The sequence below is a fragment of the Lepisosteus platostomus genome, chromosome 14 (assembly GCF_059453375.1).
Source record: "Lepisosteus platostomus isolate fLepPlt1 chromosome 14, fLepPlt1.hap1, whole genome shotgun sequence".
Taxonomy (NCBI): domain Eukaryota; kingdom Metazoa; phylum Chordata; class Actinopteri; order Semionotiformes; family Lepisosteidae; genus Lepisosteus; species Lepisosteus platostomus.
Genome location: NC_142624.1, coordinates 29,357,521 through 29,380,888, shown reverse-complemented (window position 1 = coordinate 29,380,888; position 23,368 = coordinate 29,357,521). Strand labels below are relative to the sequence as shown.

Below are 23,368 nucleotides of genomic sequence, written 5' to 3'. Positions count from 1 at the left end.
CCAGTGTATCAATTTCGACGAGATGTATGTACTGTATATTAGTCACGTGCAGAGCCCTTTGATCCTCTAGGATCCCAAGTTACTTTGACCTCATATCTCTCCAGACAATCTCAGAAGATTCCAGTGTGTCTCTCTTCTATAACACTAACCATACAGTAGGCTCCTAGAAATTCATACAGTTATATTAGGTTCTAATGGGTGGAATTTCAATCCCATCACTGGTGGCATTAAACGAATTCAACATATGAGGAGCATTGAAAGACCAAAGAAGAAATATGACCCAAAAACAGAATAAAAGATATATTAGACCTTTTACTCTGGACCCTATGAAACATTGCTTGCTACTCCCCAAGGAAATAGGAAACATACTACTTTATTTAGTCTGTAGTAAATAATGGCTGTTTTAACATTATTGAACATTAACATTATGACTTATGTTTTACCCATTAGGTCCACCACTGAAGTACATCACCTGTGTGATGAATGGCAACCATTGTGCACCACTCATCAGATGAGCTAGAGATGGACAATCTACAATCACTGGGTAGATTGTGCAGGCCTGATAAAAATTCAGACAGGACACTAATTCAGACTTAACACAACCCTACCCTTTTGAACAGTGTAATGGGATTTTAAATACAAGGTTCGAATACAAGTATTCTCACGCATTAGAGTGTGACCCAAAGGATGACAATTCCAACATTGCAGTGTCCCAGATCAACATACCACTACAAATGTGGGGTTGCTAAAATAGTGAATAGCAGCAATTGACCGAGCAGCTTAGTCAATAACTAAAATAAATATTTATAACCCCCAACTTGTAAGGATTTCTCCAAGAATATATCCTAGCAGCAGGTATAATTAGAGGCACATTAATTCTTTGTTTTCTAGCACAGAATTGGTGAAAACAGTAATCATTCAGGCACACTTAAACAAACAAATATCAACAATAACAATAAGAATAGTACACTACACACGACATAAACATACAACACACAAGTTTCTCTGTGTACTGTATGTATATAGTTTCAGTACAAGGTGTTTCAGAGACCTACATCTAGACCACCAGGGAAAACCCAAGACTGCTACCAAGTGCTCAGGTTAATACTTAAATAATGCCTACAGAGGCCAAAATGAGAGATAAGTTGCCTTCAAAACTAAATGCAATACAATCTGCAGTTAAATCTCTCCCTCTGCAAACCCAGATGCCACAAAATAAATGGGAGCCTATCTCCCTATTCTAAAAATGCACCCAAAATCAGGAAAGGCCATTTTTAATTGGGGTATTCTTCATTCAGGAAATCCAAGTTCCCTGAAAACACAGAATAGCAATCTCGCTTTAGCAAGGTTCAAATACTTAGCTCCAATCAGGTTATTTTGGATGATCTAGAATAAGCAACTCTTGCCTAGAACAAGCTTCTTCTCCTGTCTCCTCTCTCTCTTGTAGTGTTTTTTCTCCTCTTTTCTTTCCCTTTTGCCTTTCTCTGTCTTCACTTTATCTTAAATGGTGTCTTTCCAGACTATTGATTTATATTTAATCATTTACCCAGAACTTATTTAACCAAGGAAAACCAGAAGATTTTTGTGATCAGTGTTTCTCACACCCGGCACAACTAAGTAAACATCCCTTGGACAGAAGCTCTACGAAGTGGAAATATTGACACTAGTTTGGGATTACCCATTGTGTCGAGATTCTTAGCGAGACCTCCATTGTCATCCGCCTTATCCTGTAGCGATACTTTGGTGTTGGTATTGGAAATTTTGGTCCACCATCACAACCCACAGCAATAACCTGGTTCTCCTTTCTATATCTCACCAGGCCCAGCCCTGTGCAGCTTCTGAGATTCAACAAGACCTAAGATCTGCAAGATGGTAAAGCTGCTCTAAATGAACCCATAGAGTTTTAAATAATTCACACTGTGCCTCACAAAAAAACAAACAAAAAGGGAATGCTTAAAACAAAACTACTTACTGACTCATCCAGGATGAGCTCTAGAAATTAGTGATAGGTCCCAAGTGCCAGGTATAGAGTCTACATCAAGGGCTACTAACAGATGGTCCTGCAGTGTTGGGATGCTTTAGGGTGGATATGGACAGGGGATTCCTCAAGTAGTACAGTATGCCTGTACTACAGTCTAAAGTCAGTGCCAGTTGCTTAGCCATTGTCCAGCTGCTCCTTAGCTTTCCTGCTTCTGTTGGAGTCACAGTGTAAAGAGAAGGATGTTGCCTGCACACAACCGAGTGTATATCATTGAATATTCTACAGCCCTGCAAGTTACAAGTGAGTTAAAAAGAAACAAGTAAGGGTTTATTCCACGCTGAAAAGAAAACAAAAGAAACACAATGTTTCATCTGTGGTTCAGGCCCCTTCACACCTGGAGAAGGTTGAAATAAACGTTTTCTTGTTCCTGTGCAGCCTACGCATGCTGAAGTACAAGTAAGGTAGCTGAAAATTCTCCATGATATAAGGTTATAACCACTCAACTGTTAATAAACAAAGACTTGGAAAATTATCAGCCTGCACTAATTAAGAAAATTAGTGGTCCAGTTATGTTATTCAGCTCTCTGATGGATACCAGGAGACCCTGCGGCTCCTGCTGATTTCAAATTGGTATGAACAAGCAAAATAATTGCAGCTTCTAAATATGAGTTAAAGGAAAGTATTGTACAGTTCCTGCAGAGGTTTTTATTCATCTTTGACTGATCCGTTACCTATTCTTTTAATGATCGCAAGTAATGGCCCTACAAATAGCTGTTGTTAATGGGAATTCATAATGGCAGTGTTCTTACGGAATTTAAATGACAAATTAGAGGTTGTTAATCCAAACAATTAAAAACCATTTATAGCATTTTATTCATATATATTAATTATACAAAATATAAAAAATTAAAAACATTTAGCAATGAAGCAAAAAACATGAAGCAATGGGTGAAATTCAGGTAATGGATGTGATGGATGTGATTTTTACATTTAAGTCATTAAAATGGAGATACTAGGAATTAAAATTAGTTTTACAAGAGCACTTAGACATCAAAGATTTTAAAATCCGGAAAATGTTACACAAACACCTAACTAACATTAAGATGGTTTCAATTAGTTTTATGGAACCACAAGATTCTAGGCCATTTCAACAAGGAGAAACAACAGAGTAACCCTGAAAAGTCAATCAGACATGATATAATCTTCCTCTCATTCAGCAGTAAGAGAAAAATATCCCATTCAGTAACTGCCAAGAAAAGGAAATGGAACTTAACAAAGGCAAAGGATGAAATGGTATGAAAAATCTTGCACTTTCAAACTCAACTCTAGTAGTTTGTACATCATGTCTACAATTTAGACACCTTGAAACTGAATATTTAATAAAGCAATTCTGATAAACATTGTTACCCATTAACCCTTGTCTACCTGCTCAACCTGGATGTTGACATATGTTCACCATAGGGTGCAGGTATATCTTAGGTACGGGGAAACATTAACATTAACATTTATCATCTATTGCTTGATGAAGTGTCAGCTGAAGGAGCTGAAGGAGTCTGCAGTATAGTCATGTGTTTAAATTGGATTTCAGTAAGTGACAACGAAAAGGATCACAACCTTAGGGTTAGTGGAATTGTATTTACAGCTGAGAACAGGAGGTAAAGGTATATCTTTACTCAAAGGGTTGTGGGACTGTTTCTTGGGATTCAACCTCATTTCTTTAAAGAAACAGCTGGATTAGATCCTTTGGTCAATTAAGTACTAATAACCAAACAGGCAAATGCTCTCTTCTCACTTGAAACTATTCTTAGTTTTTTTTTCAAAAAAATGTAGGTATGAATGCCACACAAAACTGAATTTACCAGCAATATAGTGTATAAACAGCGAGTCGAGTGTTAATATAAATGTTCACAAGTGTCTAGTGCAAACAGAAGTGAAAAAGAGTTCTTCTGCGTACACCTGATGACAGCTCCATCTTCCCCAAAAGAAGGATTTAGAATAGAAATGGACCTGTTTACTTCATGTCGAATTATTTTGTATCTCAGTGCAGTAAGGCAAATCAAAAATAGTCATTCGATTTTTGATCAACATGTTAGGGAAAGGAACAGAAAACAGTTTTTGTCAAATCCTCTTATGAGTGTTGGAAAACAAGAGAAACAATGCAATCCATTCGTAAATTGTGTGTTATGTGGATTATAATTTTAGAATGTCTAAAGGGATTAATATTGCATGCTGAGGAATAACTCATATAACTGCAAGCAATGCCAAGCCAGCTTTTTCCACAGCTCATTTTCTTGTGCAAATTATATTGCAGGTCACACACATCGATTTAGCAGTGATTACTCAAAATGAGTCATCTCTGTAGTCTTATCACCTAGGGTGAAACTAAAGACTTCTTTCTCAGTTTAACTGTCAAACTAACTTTAATTGTAAGCTTGGCAGCTGCGCATACTGATGCATTTTTTCTGAGATGGAAAATGCTATTCTGTCTTTGAACAGAAGAGAAGGTTTCTGACCTTTCAATTCATGATGCATGAATCCTGCACATTTGCAAATGCCAATAAATTTACTGTTTTGCTTGCTTTTAACAAATAATGCACTGCTTTAAATTTTTACATACTGTACATGAGTTACACAGATCTACTACTGATACTTCTGCAAACTTTAATATGTCATTACATAACAGAAATGAGTTATTATACATATCATATCAGGGCACTTTAACAGTAAGACACTTTAAAACCCTTTGCATAAATTAGGTTGATAAATTCTACCATATCTTTGTAACATTTTAAGAAATGTCTGCGCTTCATTGCAGATTTCAATTACTAATGACATTTGTAAACCTTTGTACAAATAATAATTCCTTAACATTAAATTTCCTTTACCATCTAATGTAAAACCACTCATATTCCAAATGTTAATTCACTTAACAATGATTACGAAATATTCAAAACAGCACTAAATGAACATACAAAATGCAATTGTTCTGATGCAGTCACCATTCCATTTTATATCTTCAATAAAAAGGGGGCAAGGAATAAAGGCAAAAATAAATTTTATTTTCTATGCTACGTGCACAAAAACATTTCATACAATAAACATGACATGAAAAATCACTACAATGATATGCAATATCATCGTGAAACAAACTGAATTCCTGTTAGGGGGAAATTAGCATAACCACCTGTAAGAAACATACACTTAATAAAGATCTGTTGGAAAAAGTTACCTCAAAATTTCAAACTTTTTGATTTCCAGATAAGTTTCAAACTTCAATCCTGAATAGATCAATATTTAAATGTATCTGTGATAAGAAGTGGGCTCTTACAATGTGGAATCAAGAAACTGCACTGTGGAACATTGAAATTTGGTACTCGTGCAAATGTGACAAATTAGGAACTCACCCCCATTGAAACAATAGTGCAAGCCAGATTGGTGCCAGATGGAGAGACATGAACACCACATGTGCCTGCGCTGGATCCATGTGTGTGAAGGCTTGTCGAGCTACTGCTAAAAGTCGTTTAGTGTCCACCATTGTAGCACATGGTAATGGACTTATGGTATTTACTGTAAGTCCTCAATACAATATACTGGTTATCAAAAGCAACTTATTACTCTATGAATGTATGTTTTAGTGCCTCCATTTTGGATATTGGTTAAATGTTTTGGCATCATTTTCATTAACTGATCATGACTGACCACTTGAGCGTGGCTGACTGCTGCATAAGCACTTAATCATCTCATTAGTGAGAGAGTTGATTGGGTGCAACTGACAAGGTGATTTAACCTGTTGAGTGCCACACCTGCTGAAAATCAACAAAGAAAAACACAGAAAGGAATTAGCCTGTTCTTCCAATTAAGAGAACAACCACTTTGAGCAATACAGGTATGCTGGAGGTTGGATTAAGTCAGAGCACTGTTGCTCACCATCTGGGGTCCTTAAAGCCAACGATATCTAACTTGGCCAGATGTTATTCAGGCAAACACAGTCTGGCAATGATACGCCAGGATGTAGGACATCACTAAGTGTGAAAGCCTGAGCAGGAGAGTCCAATCTCTACAGAAAACAACAGGCTGACTGATGACAACGTCACCACACAGCACTCCGTCAATCAGGTCCTGGGATTTCACCTACAGCCTGTCCTGCAGGCTCATCCTGATTTGACATCATTCTAGCAGGACAATGCATGTCATGCTTTTGGTGTAAAAACAGTGGTGCCATGTATTCTCTACTCAGCAGATGGAAGCTGAGCATTTGTGGAATGATCTGAAATAATGTGGAATCCAGGGATAATGCTTGTCCAGGCTCTCTAAGACGAATAGACTGAATGCTACAAAACATCTGTAACCTGGAGAAAAGTTGCAGATGTGCAGCTTGTATTGCTTTCAGTGGTGGCCACACACATTATTAGCCTGTGACCTGCACTGCAGACCCCCTGTTGATCAGCCCCATTGATGACAAATGTTAAACAGCATAATTAATTTACCTATGTCAAAATCTGTTCCAAAGGGATTTTGCTATTTTCCAGATAAACATCCAGTGATGTTTCTTTTGATGTTCAGTGTCAATTTAATTGCTCCAAAGTATATAATTTGTGATGATATAACTACTTGAACACGCAAACTAAACATATAAGCAAAGTGTACAAGAAGTACTACATAATAAGCATCTTAGCTTGTGGATTCTAAATAATAGTCTTGTGGCAAACTACTGTATGTACACTGTATGTAAGGAAAGCTTGTACAGTATTTTGTCTTTATTTACATTCACCACATGCCTGGAGCAAACATTGTGGGACATGTCACCATTTTTTATCCCTATGCCACATTATACCGAACAGCATGGCATTTTACTCTTTGTTTTACATTTATGTTACCAGATGTACAACTCATTTAAAGCTGAATGTGGGTTATGTTATATATATATACTGTAATATGTCATAGTTAGGTGCTGGTAACCTATGATTAATATCAAAATGTTAAGGAAATCTTTTCACAGTCTACAAAGAAAACCTGTGCATTATAGGTTTACAAATGCAAGAGTACTGTAATTAAATCAATGTGGAGTAGAATGGTGGGTGTTTATGCAGGGAAGGCTCCAGAAATAATTATTAGGGGGAGCTTATCATGTCTGTAGTGGAGTCATGTTGACTATTTTGTTGTATACCCTCTGGTGTTTGCTTTTGTAACATCTTTGAAACCACATATGTAGCTGATCCTGTGTAATGATCTTGTAAGTGTTTTATGAGAAATAATTTTAATGGACATAGATTGCCCTAGGTATCTCTGCACTCTGCACATAAGGATCCACATTCATGAAACGACTTCTTCATAGACTTGGAGCGAAGAGAAATCACTAAGTCAGGTCAAACATCAAGGCATGAACACTCTACAATACTATTCCATTCACCAAGAGAATATGTAGCCTAGACTACATCAAAACTAACTAAAAAAATAATTAATCATTCACAGGTTACAAAACTACAATAGCTCTAACTACTCACAAATGGATACCTGCCAATAGGTACTGTCTCAACTGTGATTGAGGGATGGGCCACCATTTTGACTGAATCTGGATATGCACGTTGTTTCAAATAATTGTATCATTCTGTGTAATTTCTAACAGTCCCAAACTATGGGCCTCATATTCAAAACACGGTCTGATAAGCAATAAAATCCTCACAGGGGTCTGAATATAGGCTCTGTTGTGTTCAAATCCATCTGATATCAAACACAGATTTGTCTTCCCTTCTGAACTGGTTTAAATAAATTACAACATGTAATTTACAACAGAGCACATAGATTTTGCTTCACAGGAGCAAAACCAGAATAGAAACAGCAGATAGAGAATGAAAAACATGTTTTAACTTAATCTTACAAGGCAAAGTGACTCATAAACCTGAGTTACTGTAGCACTGGAATTCAGTGCCCCAGCCAGAAACCTCATGTTTACAATTATCTTTCTTGCACAACATATCAAACTTTTAATCCCCAATCTTCACTTGCACAATTGTTTTGTTTGTTAGCAAGACAAACAATCCCCAAATAGAAAAGGGATAAAAGAGCCTGACACTGTGTAAGTTTCCTGAGCTGCAAGAAAGCGTAACAAAGGCAAAAGAAGAGAAAATAAAATGAATCAAATTATTTAAAGTGTTAGCAAAGATCGGAAGTTACTGTATGATGTTTAATTCCTGAACTGCATTCCCATCTCATCTAATGTTTTATTCCTGAGGATGAAAACATCCAGGAAGAAATTTTCTTCAGAATAGCAGGATAATAATACATTTAAGACCCATTTAATTTACCAGAACAAATCATAAATGACCTAACTGCTGAAAATTTACTTGTTTGACTGGGTCAATTATGAATTAAAATTTGATAGATTTAATATATTCATAATATCATGAAAAAGATTTAACACCATGATATACATTTCTGCAATGTACACAGAATTCAACTGAATTTGTACTACTGTAGCATCTAAGATATTTTTACAAATTATATATATTTTTTCTGTTTGTCTTTCACTGAAAATTATACTCTTAGTTTTAGATTATTGTACTGCTAAGCATACATATCCAAGAACCAGGATTTTCTTTTTCATTGACACAATTTTTGTTTTGTAACAACAAGCCAGTGTCTGATGGCATAAAGAACGGAGTAATCGGAAATTAACTCAAAATCAGCATTTTGTATTAAATATGACTAAAAAATAAATGCACATTTATTAAGCAATAAAACAATGCTTTGGATAAACTTTTATTCTTTCATTCTGAGAAAAAATGAAGCAAGCTGGTGGCATATCTGTTGAATTTTATGATTTATATGTTACAAAATACTGATTTAGGAGTCAGAAAAAAATCTGGAAAGCTCCCACTCAGAATAACGTCTGGTTAAACGTCTCTGTTAGCAAAACCAGCTGCAAAAAGTAAGCAGATTGTTTATATTCAAATATGTCTAAAAATAAGATTTCCAGAGCATTAATGAAAACATAAAAAGTTTAGAAAAAACTGAATTTTCTTCAGAGCCAGATCATTTTAGTCAACCCATGTGCTTTGCTAGAGACAATTGTATAAATACTCCCTTTTCCATTAGCTTAATATGTGATGTGAAACAGGCCATAATTACTATTGTATGTGCTTCTGTTTTTCTATGTCATACACAAATATAAAACTCACACTGATATACAATAGTAAAGACAGAAGAATCGATACAAGTGTATAAAGCAGTATGTCACAAGCAATATTAAAGAAGCATTTTTAACAGGTTACAGAATTCTTTCACATACAGACAGAAACATTGTCATCATATTCAAAAACAACACAGAGAGAGACTTAAAATATTTGAGTGTGGCATTCAGTATATCTAGTGTCACAAGTAGGACGCACAAACCAGTCTAGCCTTTTAACTTGGATTAGCCAGCAAAATAAAAACACAACCGCCTGAATACTGTACAAACAAGCTTGTGCATGCTCGTGCATCTGATAAACGAGAACCCTCAGCCAGTAAATCACAAGAATGTTAATGATGTATGATTTGTTCCGACACCGCATGCTCAACATTTTATCCAAGAATATAAAGAACACAACATCACTGTGAGGGAGTTTAGTTAATCCAAACCCAAACTACACCTCTGCAGCCGAAATGAAATTAATTGTGTTTTAAAAATCCATCTGATACAAAGTATTTTGAAGGGGGTGGTGTAAGACAAAACAAAACGTCAGTTTCAGAGTGAATTACATTTTTTACATTCATGTTTTTTGTACTAACAGTTGTACTCAGATGTATTCACAAAATCGTAACACTGCACAGTCCTTTTTTTTGTAAAACACTTTGTAACGTGACAACATGTTGATACAGAGCTCCAACACTTACAGAGAAAAATCAAGAAAGCACCATAATATTAATCAGGATACTAACTCTCAGTTCACGAGGAATAACGGCACTCAGGAATTAAATGCACTTGAAGGTGCCTTCTGAGTATTCATATCAAGATTGGGCTTAGCTAAGGGCTGTATGACGAGGACTAGAATGAGGAGTCAACCAAGGTGTATCTGCAACAGTGGAGATGGGGTGGAAGAGGGAATCATGAAATTAAATTATAAACATAGGGAATGATTTAGAACATCTGGGGCAAAGTCTGACTTGGTTGTCATCATCCCTCTCAAACTTCACTTAAGAACCTCATATACAGTAATGGACCCAATATCTAATATTAAGGTGTGGCTGAAACAAAGACAATCCTGCTTATTAAGCTCATCCATGTGGTCTCACTCATATTATCCTGGTTATGAAAAAACGTCCTTTTGCCAGTTCCTTAGAGCAGATGAATGTCTTGACATTTAACTTCAACTACATACTGTATCAAATTCTTGAGTTGTAAAATAACACGAAATACTGAAAGCTCTAGCCACGTTACAAAACAAGATGTTGATTCCTATTGAGGAAAGCTGCTGTTATAATTCAGCTGCTAAATATAAATGTGAGTTTTTTTATCAGATTCACCTGACATTCAGTGATAGTCAATATAAAAAAAACGATTTTTCAAAGTTGTAAAATATAATTATAGAGTATGGGGTCATGGCAAATACAAAACATTGCATTTGAATTATGTGGAATGTTGACTTTTTGGAGTATTTCTTTAATACAATTACCAGTTTCCAGGGTAGTTCTCATTATGTCTTTTTTGACAGTATTAGGTGTTTAGAATATTACTGTTCAGAACACACTCACATGCCATCAGTAAATGTTAAAATACTGACAAGAAAAAAAGCCTGTGAGAACTTTTATAAGTGATATCTAACCAATGGAAAGCCATTCAATGCAATAATAAGGATTCATAAACTGTTATTCCATGAGTACACTTCACTGACAATGCTTTCAACATTTCAAACGTAATTAAAAAAATGTTTAAAGTAATGTTAAGGATGAGGCTTTATATCAAACTGGAAAGATTGTTAAAGAATAATTCATAATGTTTTATTAAAATAAAGTATATATTCCTTTATGATTTTTCATAGCTATAGTACAACACAATACCATACAATATGAACAAAATGTATTTGTACAAAATATAATATATGCTATTATTTACATCCAGGACCAGATTCCTGTTGGCTCTTGATAATCTGTACAAGAAACATTCTTAAAAAGGCTCTGCAATAACAGCTCAGAATGTTTCTGCAGCAAAAGCAGAATGCTTTATTAAGCAACTTCACATTTTTCAGTTCTGCGTAATGCTTAAATATTCACAGTATGACTCTGGCGCAAAGTAGGAAATATGAGCAAAATCATTTCATATTATATTTGGGACAGGAGTATCAAGATCTAAATACGATTTTAAAATCCTGACCTGAGATCAAGAATTAACTTTTAAAAATGTCATTAAATGTCACTAAAAATACATTTAATGACAGCTTTTGTTTTAGTTACAGTATTCTTCGATGCATTGTTTTTGAATAAAAGCTCTTAAAGGATGTAAATTTAACCACCTACGAAACAATGTAGTCTAATGAGGTTTGATGATAAAAATGAGATTTACATTTGATTGAAACAAAATACGGTTTTGAGATCATGTCAGTGTGGGAGTCATTTTCAATTTCCATTAACCATAAGAATGAAAAATATTGAATGGAAAATGTAATAAAGTAACTTAAAAGAGTTATGTATCAACTATCCTTTTATGTCACACCTGCCTTTCAAAACAAAAAAAAACGAAACTGCTGAAATACAAACATTATCACTGCAGGTTAAATCTCAAGCAGTAGAGTGCCTCTACCTTCTTACACAAGTTTTACTTGAAATTACAAGATGAAGACCCAACACTGTACATCAAACTCAGTCTACAACTAAGATATCACTCATTTTTAAACAACGATTATACTGTAGATAACAAAAGCTATTATGCCAGGGTAAAAACCCAAAAGTCTCTGAATGGCAGATGTGCTCATTCAGACTATAAAGTTGGTCCTCTGAGGTGTTATTTTGAGTGGAATTTGGAAAGATTCTCATATTTTGGTGTATTATATAAAAAATAGCATTTAATTGTACCTGTATGAAAAATAGAACTCATCTTATTCATCCAACAGATATATTAATTTATACCATCTTAATCTAAATGAAAAATTGTGTGGTAACAGTTATTCTGCAGGTAGAACAAACATCCTGTACAATCAGGCATGCCGGTGAGTTACTCAGTAACAACATTACAATCAGTCTGCCATGTTGCGTAGCAGTAAAAGTAATTAAACAGCAAATGCAGTTTTACAATGTCAAGCCTTGGGCACTTAAATATAGTTTGAGGTAGCATGAACTTTGAATACACACGGATCATCCTTCGCCCTGCTGAAACGTCAGCTAGTCCTTTACATCCTTGCTCACAGTCAGCTGGCAGAGAGTCTTCTTAACGCGAAGTGCTGTGAGCCGAGCGGCCGCACTGTTGTACCAGCACTCTCGCATTATCTTCCCCATCACCCGGAGGGCCTGGAGACACACATACACGCACACGCAAAAACGGCACAATGAGCAAAAGACCTTGTTTCTCCCCACAAAGATTTCGTGCATTTTTGCTACGTAACATAGCTGTACAAAACACATCAGCATGAAACAACAGAATCCATTAGACAGGGTCCTGAAAAATAATAATAAAAATAAGCATGATTTCTTACACTTACTGTATATAGCCTTTTTCTGGGCACTCCACTCAAAGCACTTTATAGTATTGGGGACACCCTCCACCACTACCAAGGTCCACCAGTATGCTCTCCACACATCAGCTCTCAGCAGGGAGGAGAACGGAGTGATGAAGTCAGTTCATAGATGGGGATTATTAGGAGGTCATAACTGGTAAAGGCCTAGGGGAAATTTGGCCAGGACACTGGGGTAACAAGAAGAAATGCCCTGGGATTTTTAATGACCATGGAGAGTCACGACCTCAGTTTAACATCTCATCTGAAGGACATCTTTTTTTTTTACAGTATAGTGTCCCCATCACTAAACTGGAACATTAGAATCCATACAGACCGCAGGGTGAAAGCCCCCTACTGGTCTCATTAACACCTTTTCCAGCAGCAACCTTAGCTTTAGAAAAGAAGGAAGCAATACTGACGCTTTTCAGTTTAAATCACAGATTATTTGCAAAGTTCTGCAGTGACATACAGGAGGTTCAGCAGCAACTGGAGGAAATCACAACCACAACATCCCTCACTGAGGTCACCACAAGGTGGACACCACGCTGCGGTCCGAGTGAACCCTAACCAGCTAATTCTACCCCATCTCTTGCAGTGCTGAGCAGAATATGCACCTCTAATTGATCATGTGACCAAGTAATTCTGGACAGCTAGTCACATGACCCAGATTAAGTCTCACAACATCTGACACACAGATCTTAACCTGTGTTCAGTGGGAGCGCCTTTACTGACTGAGCCAGACACTAAATATAAATATAAATATAAATATAAATATTACATTCAGCTCCTTCCCTATTATATTGGCCCTAATTAACTGCATTCATTTGTCAATGGGAGTAAGTTTGGAAACAGCTTAGATTCAAAATTCAGAACTTTTCTTGTAGAACCAGAACAAGATGGAGGAGCAATTTCCAAACACTCAGCTGCTTTCTCTCACTTCTGAATTAAGTTCTTAACTTACTTCACAGCTCTGCCACTGGTTGGGAATGTTAGGTCTCAGTCTCTGGTCACAAACCACTTTTCTTATATCTTCTATAGAAGGGTCAGAAGGCACCATGTCATAATAAGGCAACTGGTAGTCTTCATAAATTCCTAGACAAAAAAGGCAGGAATGGATTGCTATTGGAAGAACATCCAATAAATGCTACACTGAATAATGTACTGAAAGAAACCTTTCATGGACATTTTTCAAAATAAGGCAGATTCTAAGGCTCATGTTGCACACATCTGATAGGTTATTTAAAAGAACACAAGCCAAAGAACTGAACAGAAGGTCTGTTAGATTTATGCAAACTTGCACGTTATGCTTGCTTTGGCATTGAGCACTTTAGAGAATTTCATTATATCATATACTGAGTACACATCACTTGCTTATTTATAAAAAAATATTTGCATTCATTAGTCTACAGAACATTTAACCAGGTTTAACCTGGTGGTTTTGGTGCACCCTTATCAGAAAGCTGTTTGTTCTGGAGAGTTTCACAGAGACCTGGACTAAAGGGTGTGAGGTGGGACAGGGCACAGAAGAAGAAAACATTTAGAATAGGCAATCAACCTATACAGCATGTTTATGAGAGGTGTGAGGCCACCCAGGTAAAGATTTAAGCAAACTTCACACAGAATCTCTGAGAGGACTCAAACCCTGAACCCTAGAGCTACGAGGCAGAAGCAGTAACACCCCTACTCTTTTTGAGACACACCCTGGGAATTTTAATGACCACAGAGAGTCAGGACCTCAGTTTTATGCCTCATCCAAAGGACAGCGTCTTTTTACAGTATGGTGTCCCTGTCACTATACCAGGGCATTAGGACCCACACATACTGCAGGGTGAGCGCCCCCTACTGGTTCTACCGTGGCTCCATTGTAACCATTTCCTGCATCAACCTTAGCTGCTTAGCTTCAGTGGGTAGCTAGTTGTGAGTTGCAGGGTGATATGGCTGCTTGTGCTAACCAAGATACAACTGTGCTGCCCCTTCACTTGCCTTTATTTCAGATTTAAAACCTTATTGTTAATTACCTCTCACGGAGCATCTTCGTGCCAATTCCCAGTACACCAAGCCCAGAGAGTAGATGTCAGCTCGTTTAAACGACTCAAAGTTGTTCATATTGATTGTGTCATCAAGGATTTCTGGAGCCATGTACCTAAAATCAATAAACTCATTTACTCCACATAATACAATATGTGCTTTTGGTACAACACTAAACAAAGATACAGCTATTCCTTCAAGCACACATGCTTTTCAAGAAGTGATAAAGGGAATAAGTGTCTGTTTATATAGCTTATTTTAAAATGCATTACATTTTCCTGTGATTTTCTTGGGCATCTAAAGAAATTTTCTCTGATTTTTACTGGTTAGAAGAACAACACTGTATATGATTAATCTATGTTAATTCATGAAGACAAAAATTAAAATGTGTCTATTATCCTACATATTGTTTAGTTCAAAAGTGCCATTGTATATCAGGCTAAAATGTATATACAGCATATCATAATTAATATGATACCGAATTAAGTAAGATCACTGATTGACTGTATGACAGAATCCCAGGAAGAGTATTTTCTCTAGGACATTTACTAAGAGGTTTTACTTCCTGTACATGTAAGGCCGTCTGATACAGAGACACTGGACTAGAATTTGGGTCTCTGTACTATCACAGCTGATGATTGTGAATAGCTACTGCAATGCCGAACTGATAAGTCTGGATTCTCTGAAAAGTGTTTCTTCTCATTTGTCCAAGGAGAGCCATATTCTGTGTGGAAAACGGTGCCTTAGTTCACACTATTTTTGTACTGCTGAGATTCAGTGAGAGACTGGGCATTACAACTCACTAAATCTGGCAAGGAATCAGAATGAACACTGAGCATTAGAGAACTAATGCTCCAGTGAACTCATTTGCTGGGACTCTGTAGCTGATTTTGATAGCAAATCAACATTTTGACTGCAAAACTAGACTGAATTTGAGATGACAATCAAATTCAAATAACCAGAACATTATCACATTCAGTTTGGGATTGCTGTGTTATTTAATTGGTTAGAAACAATTCCAGTCTATCATCTGTAAATCTTAAAACATATATACAGTATGTGTGCATTTGTAATTTATTGCCTAAAAAGGTAAGAAAGTGAGTTAAAAATATTTCTGAATGTTATGACATTTTCAAAAAATTATAATAAATGTCCAAAACATGAATAAGGAAGGTTTTTATCTTAAAACTATGAAATTATGTTTCAGTTAAAGCAGCTGGCTTTGAGAGGCATTCTGCTCTGAAAGCAAAAGTATAAAGCTCACCTCTTTGTTCCCACTCTGTGGTTTGAAGGTATATCGATCATGTTCAAAATGGAATCATGTTTAACAGCAAGGCCCAAATCAGCAATTGCACCCATACCGTTCTTTTTCACCAAGACATTTTTGGACTTCAAATCTCTGTGAGCAATGGCAGGTTTTCCTGTCAACCAAAAAGAAGGCATTTCTGTAACTTGCTGGCAGTAAACGGGCAGTTGTTTTAAATCTAAACCATACTAATTGCAAAAGTAAACCTTTAATCACCCACTTGGCACATTCGTTTTTCTAAGAATAGGAACAAGTTGATGTTAATTCCACGCAGAAAAATAGAAAGAAAAAAAAACTCTCATCTGTTGAGCCTTCTTCAGGTGTCTGAGTCTACTTGTTCCGTTGCAGCCCGCATGCTGACATGCGGATTTTTAAGAATACGATCAATTCAGAACAAATTTAACATTGTCTGTAGTATTACACTCACTGTGTGTAATATAATCACAAAGAAAGCTGTTTTTGTCTGAGTCCTCTATAGGTTTTCTTGCAGTAAGTCATTTGAAACTGAAAATGTGGTCTAGAATAGACCTGTTCGTGTTTAGAACTACATAGAATTACATTTGCACCCACAAGTCACTTCCCATGTCATATTCTGAATCTTTACAACGGTAATCATAATGTCAATGACAGGGCATGATCAGGATGTCCACATGAAAGACACCAGAGCAGGTTCAGTGGATCAGAGTTGAAACACCTCTGTAATCATATTAAGATGACAACTGTACACCCAGTGCACTGTGTAACAACCCAAGAGTCCACCCGTCTACATTTGTCAAGGTGATAAGAACATGGAATTAATTAGTGACTGACTTTGTAACTTGTACTTAAAGCCCTAACTACTCTTTGATAGCTAAGCAATTGGAAACTAAAATATGATTTACCAGAGAATCCAATTCAAATTCAAGGACTGATTGGAGATAAGCCTGTGGTAATTTACAAACACCTTTACACAAAGTGTACTTTTTAGACAGTGACAAATCCTGAGCAGTCTGCTTTCCCCACCCCACTTTTCACTCACTGTCACTGTGATTGCTTTTGACATGAGTATAATCCAGTTTAAAAAATGATAGAATAACCTAAATCCATCATTTTGTGCAAAGTGGGGGACTGAAAACACAAAAGGGATTTCTTCACCAAACATATCTGACTTAGAACTTACCCTGAGTGCCAATTATCTCCATATGAAGATGTGCCAGACCACTGGCGATAGAAAGTGCGAGAAGTATCATTCCTTCCACAGAGACAGTGTATCTGTTTAGATAATCAAACAGCGATCCGTGCTCATGATATTCTGAGACAAGCCAGAGCTGGGTCCAAGTTCCATTATCTGAAACATGCAGGACTATTTTAAGCAGCTGAAAGCCCTCACATGGGAATTTGCAGACATAAAAGCTGCACTGCTCTTTTCTATTATTGAAACCTTGCAATTAAAAAGGTCTGCCTTTATTACACAGCATTAAACTAATATTTAAATGTGTTTCAATTTATGTTTAAAATTGTTTTTGAATAATGCATATGTACTACCTGAAAACAAAGATAGATGAGATGCCCAAAATTTTCCTCTTTTAAAATATTAGTCTTGAGAATCTATTCAGATGTGCTCAATCTATGCTCCAATTTGTGGAATACCTCAGGACCAAATGTGGACATACTCTTAACAATTTTTCACTATCTTATTTCATTTATTATTGGCCACATTACCTTTATTATCAGCAGCAATGAAGCCCAGGATATTTTCATGTCTCAACATTATCGTCTGGAATATTTCTGCTTCCCTGAACCAAGACCTCTCGTCACGAGAGGAGAAGATTTTGACAGCCACATCCTCCCCTCGCCACTTCCCTCGCCAAACCTCCCCAAAACGCCCCTTTCCAATTATTTCGTGAAGGACAATAGTCCTGGCGATTGTCCTCTGAACTAGCAATGGAAGTCCTAACAAAGGAAAACAGCAAAATATTAAAGAAAGCACACATTCAAGAATAATCCATTACACATTGTCACACTGTAACATATAACTGTAATATGTAAAACTGTACTACTGAGTGTTTATGCACTATGAAAAACTTGTGAAATTTTAAAACTGGCTTCAGGAGCCCAATGGAGGTGATGGGAATAAATACTGTCCCAAAAAAGTCATTGTCCATGATCAATGTGGCAACTTTATTAATAAATTAGATTGTTCTGATTCACATGTTGAACATACTACAACCAAATACATCTTTCACGTGAAACTGAAAAAGCGTTCACGCATAAAATGTCACATATTTCCTTGATTGCATGTGGAAGGTGTAGTTTCAGTGTATTTATCGGGATGTGCTATAACTCTGTATAATTTAAGATGGCACATCAACTCTGCATTTGTAACAGGGCAATCTGAGTCTCATACATAGTCACGATTATCCAAGGTCAACTTAGAACTGCAATGTACTAAAAAGCTACTTCAGTTCTCACAGAAGTACCACTAGTGCACTTCTCAAACTATACAATACCAAATTATTACATCAATGACAGGGTACATTCAGGACATCCATGGGTAATATGAGCAGAGCAAAGCCAAATGGAACAGGGTCCTACACATAACTTCAGATGGTAACTGCAAGCATCAGAACTGACTAGTAACCCAAGAATCTATCTGCCAACACGTCCATCCATTGATAATGTCCTATCCATTGTCCAGAGGTTATGAGAACATAGAGTTCATGACTAACTGACTTAGCAACTTGCAAAGAGATGAAAGACTGGAGTGTATACAATGTCTTAGGAGTACAGTGCCTTCTTCATTAATCTGTGATTGAGTTACAGTGCTGTACATCGTATATTGTAACAATACACTACTTTTCTATTCCATGTGTGATTTCTTTTCTGGGGCAGTATATACAGTATATACAACACATTAAAGCTCATAGACATGATTTTCAATAAAATTGAATTTAAAGCTGCAATATATAATAATGCATGGATATTTCACGTTACACAATTGCTATATAATAGTATAAAGTGGTAACACATTATGCAAACCAGAATGATAAGCATACAGAGGTTATCTAATAAACAATCAAAACAGTGATATGGCTGGAAAATGATCTCACAACACATTATTCGGAGATTAAGGCACTCCACTAACAACTTAAATCATTTATGGTAGTGATGTCTGTGTGAAGTGTGCATTCTGACAATATGTTACAGTACAGTGGTACTAACAAAATAATTAGCTTTACATACCAGATCCAGATCCTGATGTGGTTAGGTCAAATATGAGATCTTTCAGGGACTTTCCAGATGACATTACATTTCGATCAGACAAAGCTTCTTCCATGTCATGCTTTTTAGCCTTGCTGTAGGTGCATCTCTGCCGACCGTGCAGCGTGCAGATTCCCAGGATTATCCCCAAACACAGGAGGCACAGCGGAACGATGATCACAGCAGCCAGCTCCAGTGCACCCCACTTGGATGGAACCGATGGATCTCCAACTAAAGTCAAGAAAACGTGCCTTTTACAGAAAAAGCAAACTGTGTCATGACCATTTAAAATCTTTTTTTTTTCAATTCACAGATGAAGAATAAATGGACACATTTTAAGTTCATTTTCTGTCAAACAGTCAAATCCAGTCCCAACATCCCTTAAACCTTATGAATACTGAAACAAATGCTGGATAGAAGAATACTCACAGCAGGCCTAACTACTTATCAGGTAAAAATATGAGCCACTTATCCTTGTTTGTCTTGCTGTTACTTATAGCTGCTTCCCGCTTTACTTCAAATGATGGACTCTGAACATTCTGCCCTCATGATCAGCTGTCATCTCCCAGACACACATGCTTGAGCCAATAAAACAATCTTTTTTGGATGCCAATCAACAAACCGCTAAAACTAATTAAACCCTTGTCTGTGTCTCACTTAATTAATAACACTGTTATTAATGACTAGCCTTTTTATCTTGGATTTTTTTCATCAGTGGTGAAAGTAGCCCTGATCCTGATCACAGAGCGAAGTCAAATGACACTGTGTTGCATGATAGTACTGCACAAGACAAATGCAGTTTCCATTAATATGTGGATTCACTTGTACAACTGTTATCTAACAGTAACTCCTGCACCCCCCCCCCCCCGGCATGCATTGTCATAGTTTAGGTTTTAATTGTCTCAATATCAAAATGTTTTTATGCTCAATACCATGCATTTTTCATTTCTTTTCAATTAATTATTCATCATCACTTTCTCACACTTCTGGGCTCATATGACTTGTTCATAGTAGAAAATATATAGACTGCCAGCTAATGTTGTTACTTGTCAATAGGCTAAGAAGCCATACTTGGTACATCTCCTGACAGGAAGTGAACAAGTTCATCCACAGTTTAAAAACACTGCAACGGTCTGGCTCTCAAGTGAACTCAACCCTGTGGTGAATGAAAGTGAAGAAACTGAATACTACTTTCCAAAAGACGCTGGTTCATTTTCTTCGGTAGACATAAGATTTGCTTTGTAAAGATAATTTTTCAGGAAACTATCATAAAGTGGAAAAAACTTAAAAAAAACAGACTGGAGGGGAAGGAAAAGAAAGTTGGGTTAGTATGCTTGAGTGCACTGTTAGGTTGCAAAGGCCATCAGACATTGATATTAGTAATGATATAATTATGCCATCTAGTGGCTTTCTCTTTCCTAACATGTCAACAACAAACAAAGAATGAAATTGTATATGAAAATATACAAAAGTATACAAAAGTAAATCATGTACAATGGCCAATTCCGACATGATGAGACAGACGTGAGCTAGACACATAAAAAACAGAAACCAAACAGTTGGAAGTGGGTAAAATGTCATTACTTTGTATCAAAACATTTTTTTTTGTTTTTTACAGTCTAACCGGAAACACAGCAAATACAGAAATATGTAACAAGTCATCATTTAGACAAACACAACACATTTAAAACAGAGGAAATACAGGTACGTCAATTTCGTACATTTAAGGACCATTCCGTTCTTGGAGAAAAAAATAAAAAGAAGAATTAAATCTTAATGCTGCAGTATGAAGAAATACAAAATACGTAAATGAACTCTATACACTAATTGTTTTGAGAGTTTGCCAAATGGGAAAACAGCCTAAGTACCAGACAAGCTGTGTTGTAAAAATTTCTCAACTTTTGAAATATGACTGTTGTGTTCATACTTAAGGCACAGAAAGCATAATGATATTTGAAATAAAGCAATACTTTAAAGAAAATCCATGTGTTTTGTTAACCATATCAGAGCTAAGATACAAAGGTATTATAAAATCGTTCTTGCTCTCTGACCTTAATAGAATGTCTATCAGACATTCCAGCATACAATCTGTCATTATATACTATAAAAATATTTAACTAAATCAGTTTCAGCTCTTCTTCATCTTTATTTCTTTGTGGAAGCAAGACTCTAGTAAAAAAATGTTAGGCAGCTAGACCAAGAATTTCTAACCTGCATGTTTTTCAGACCCATCAATTTCAGAACACTAACCTATTGAACAATCAAATGGACCAGAGACCACATATCACAGTGGCTTAGATACTAAACACCAGAACCAACCTTAAAAAACATCAACTAAGTATCCTCATGAAAATGAAGAGCACATAATTGGACAGAAACCACATGTGCATACCTGGTAATTACGGCGTGTTACAGATATCCTGTAATTTGCATTTTATTTGTGACCTTGTCCTTTCTGTTTGATAAGAAGTCCGATGCAAGGACATTCTGACAGGATTTAATCTCACACACATCCTGACCTGTAATTCTTGAAGACCCTGTGGCTATGCTTACATTCTAGGTATATTTCCATACACTTTCGATTTAGAACATAGTAACATCTGTAGAAATTTAGATGCTGGATGTTTGCATTACAGATTCTAGACAAAAAGAATACTTACCATGGACATTAATTACTGTACCAGCAAGAGAAATGTTCTTTAATCCATCTATCACCAGAAAAACAGCGTACTGCAACAGGGCATGAGGCAGTATGAGAGTGTACCAACCCTTTGGACAGGATACGATTCTAATCTTTTTCAAGCCAGCATATCTTTGGAAGTTGAGAGGAAACTGGAGCACTCAGGAAAATTACATTTGTGTTTTAACATAGGTTGGGGAGAACATAAAAATACCACACAAAAAAAACCCAGGCTGGAATCAAACCCAGTGCCCTAGAGAGGCGAGGCAGCCGTGACACCTGCCAAACACAATGTCAGCCCTACAAGGTTTTTACACACATGCCAATAAATTAACACAGAGGTACATTGCCTTGCAAAAGTATTCAGACATTTCTCATTCTGTGAAATTGAAAAATAATGCTTACATGTTGTTTAAACTTGCTATTTTATTGAAAACCTGAATGCTCAAGCCGAAGACTTCTAAGTGTAACATAAGTTCCAGAAAATGCCAGCAAAAACTAAAGAGAAAAAAAAATGTAATATGCTGATTTTATAAGCATTCAGACCCGTGAACTCAATAGCTGGTGGCAGCACTTTCAGCCGCAAGTGTTTTTGGGAACATTTATACCAGCTTTGCATACTGGTTTGCTGCAATTCTGCCCATTCTTCTTTGCAAATTTTCTCCAGCTCTCTTAAGTTGCTTGGGGATCACTTATGGACAGTAGCTTTCAATTCTTCACACAGATTCTCATAAGAATCAAGCGTCAAGTCAATCAAGGCCATTCACTTTCTTATTCTTAGGCTACCCCAGTGTATCTTTGGTCTTGTGCTTTGTGTCATACTACTACCGAAATGTGTATTTTTGCCCTAGTTTGAAGTTTTTAGCTAACTGAAGCAAGTTTTTCTTTATAGTATTACCCTATGCTTTTCCACATTCATTGTCTCTTTAATTGTAACAACCTTTCCAGTCCCTTGCTAAGGAGAAACATTTTCACAGCATGATGCTGCCACCACTATGCTTCACTGTAGAAATTATCTTGACTGGGTGATGCTCAATGTTGGTTTTGCATCAGATATAATGCTTTGCAAATACACCAAAGTTACAACATTGTGTCATCTGACCACAAAGACATATTTGCAGTTCATGTGGCAAATAATTTAAATGATCTGTTGCAAACTGCAGGTGGGATTTAATATCAGGTGCTACTCTACCCTAGAGGCCAGTTTGTATAGTGAAGGATGTTGCTCATGAACATTTTCTTCCATTTCAGGCACTGAACTCTATAGCTCTTTTGTTAACCTCATAGTGGCATCCCTCACCAGTTATCTCCTTGCCCAGCTGCTCAGATGACTGTGCTCACAGCCATATTAAAAGATTTGATGTTTTGTATAACTGTTTCAATTACTTTATCCCTGACTCGCTTTGAAAGCTACTTAGTCTACATGGTTGAGTCTTTGCTTTTAA

The 23,368-nt window shown here is 36.5% G+C and overlaps 1 protein-coding gene across 3 annotated transcripts in view; it reads right to left on the bottom strand.

The window, feature by feature from the left end:
* Positions 1-10,471: 10,471 nt before the first annotated feature.
* The window catches only part of acvr1c (activin A receptor type 1C), a 39,610-nt gene continuing 26,713 nt past the window's right edge, over positions 10,472-23,368 (bottom strand). For 2 of the 3 annotated variants that reach the window (XM_088605539.1, XM_088605541.1), the window contains 7 exons: positions 19,226-19,474; positions 17,705-17,935; positions 17,163-17,330; positions 15,962-16,118; positions 14,688-14,812; positions 13,631-13,761; positions 10,472-12,463 (listed from right to left, as the gene is read on the bottom strand). In XM_088605539.1, the coding sequence (XP_088461665.1) occupies positions 12,338-12,463; positions 13,631-13,761; positions 14,688-14,812; positions 15,962-16,118; positions 17,163-17,330; positions 17,705-17,935; positions 19,226-19,474 (1,187 nt within the window). In that variant the 3' untranslated portion in view covers positions 10,472-12,337. The remainder of the gene's footprint in view (positions 12,464-13,630; positions 13,762-14,687; positions 14,813-15,961; positions 16,119-17,162; positions 17,331-17,704; positions 17,936-19,225; positions 19,475-23,368) is intronic. The other variant, XM_088605540.1, reaches the window with a different exon arrangement.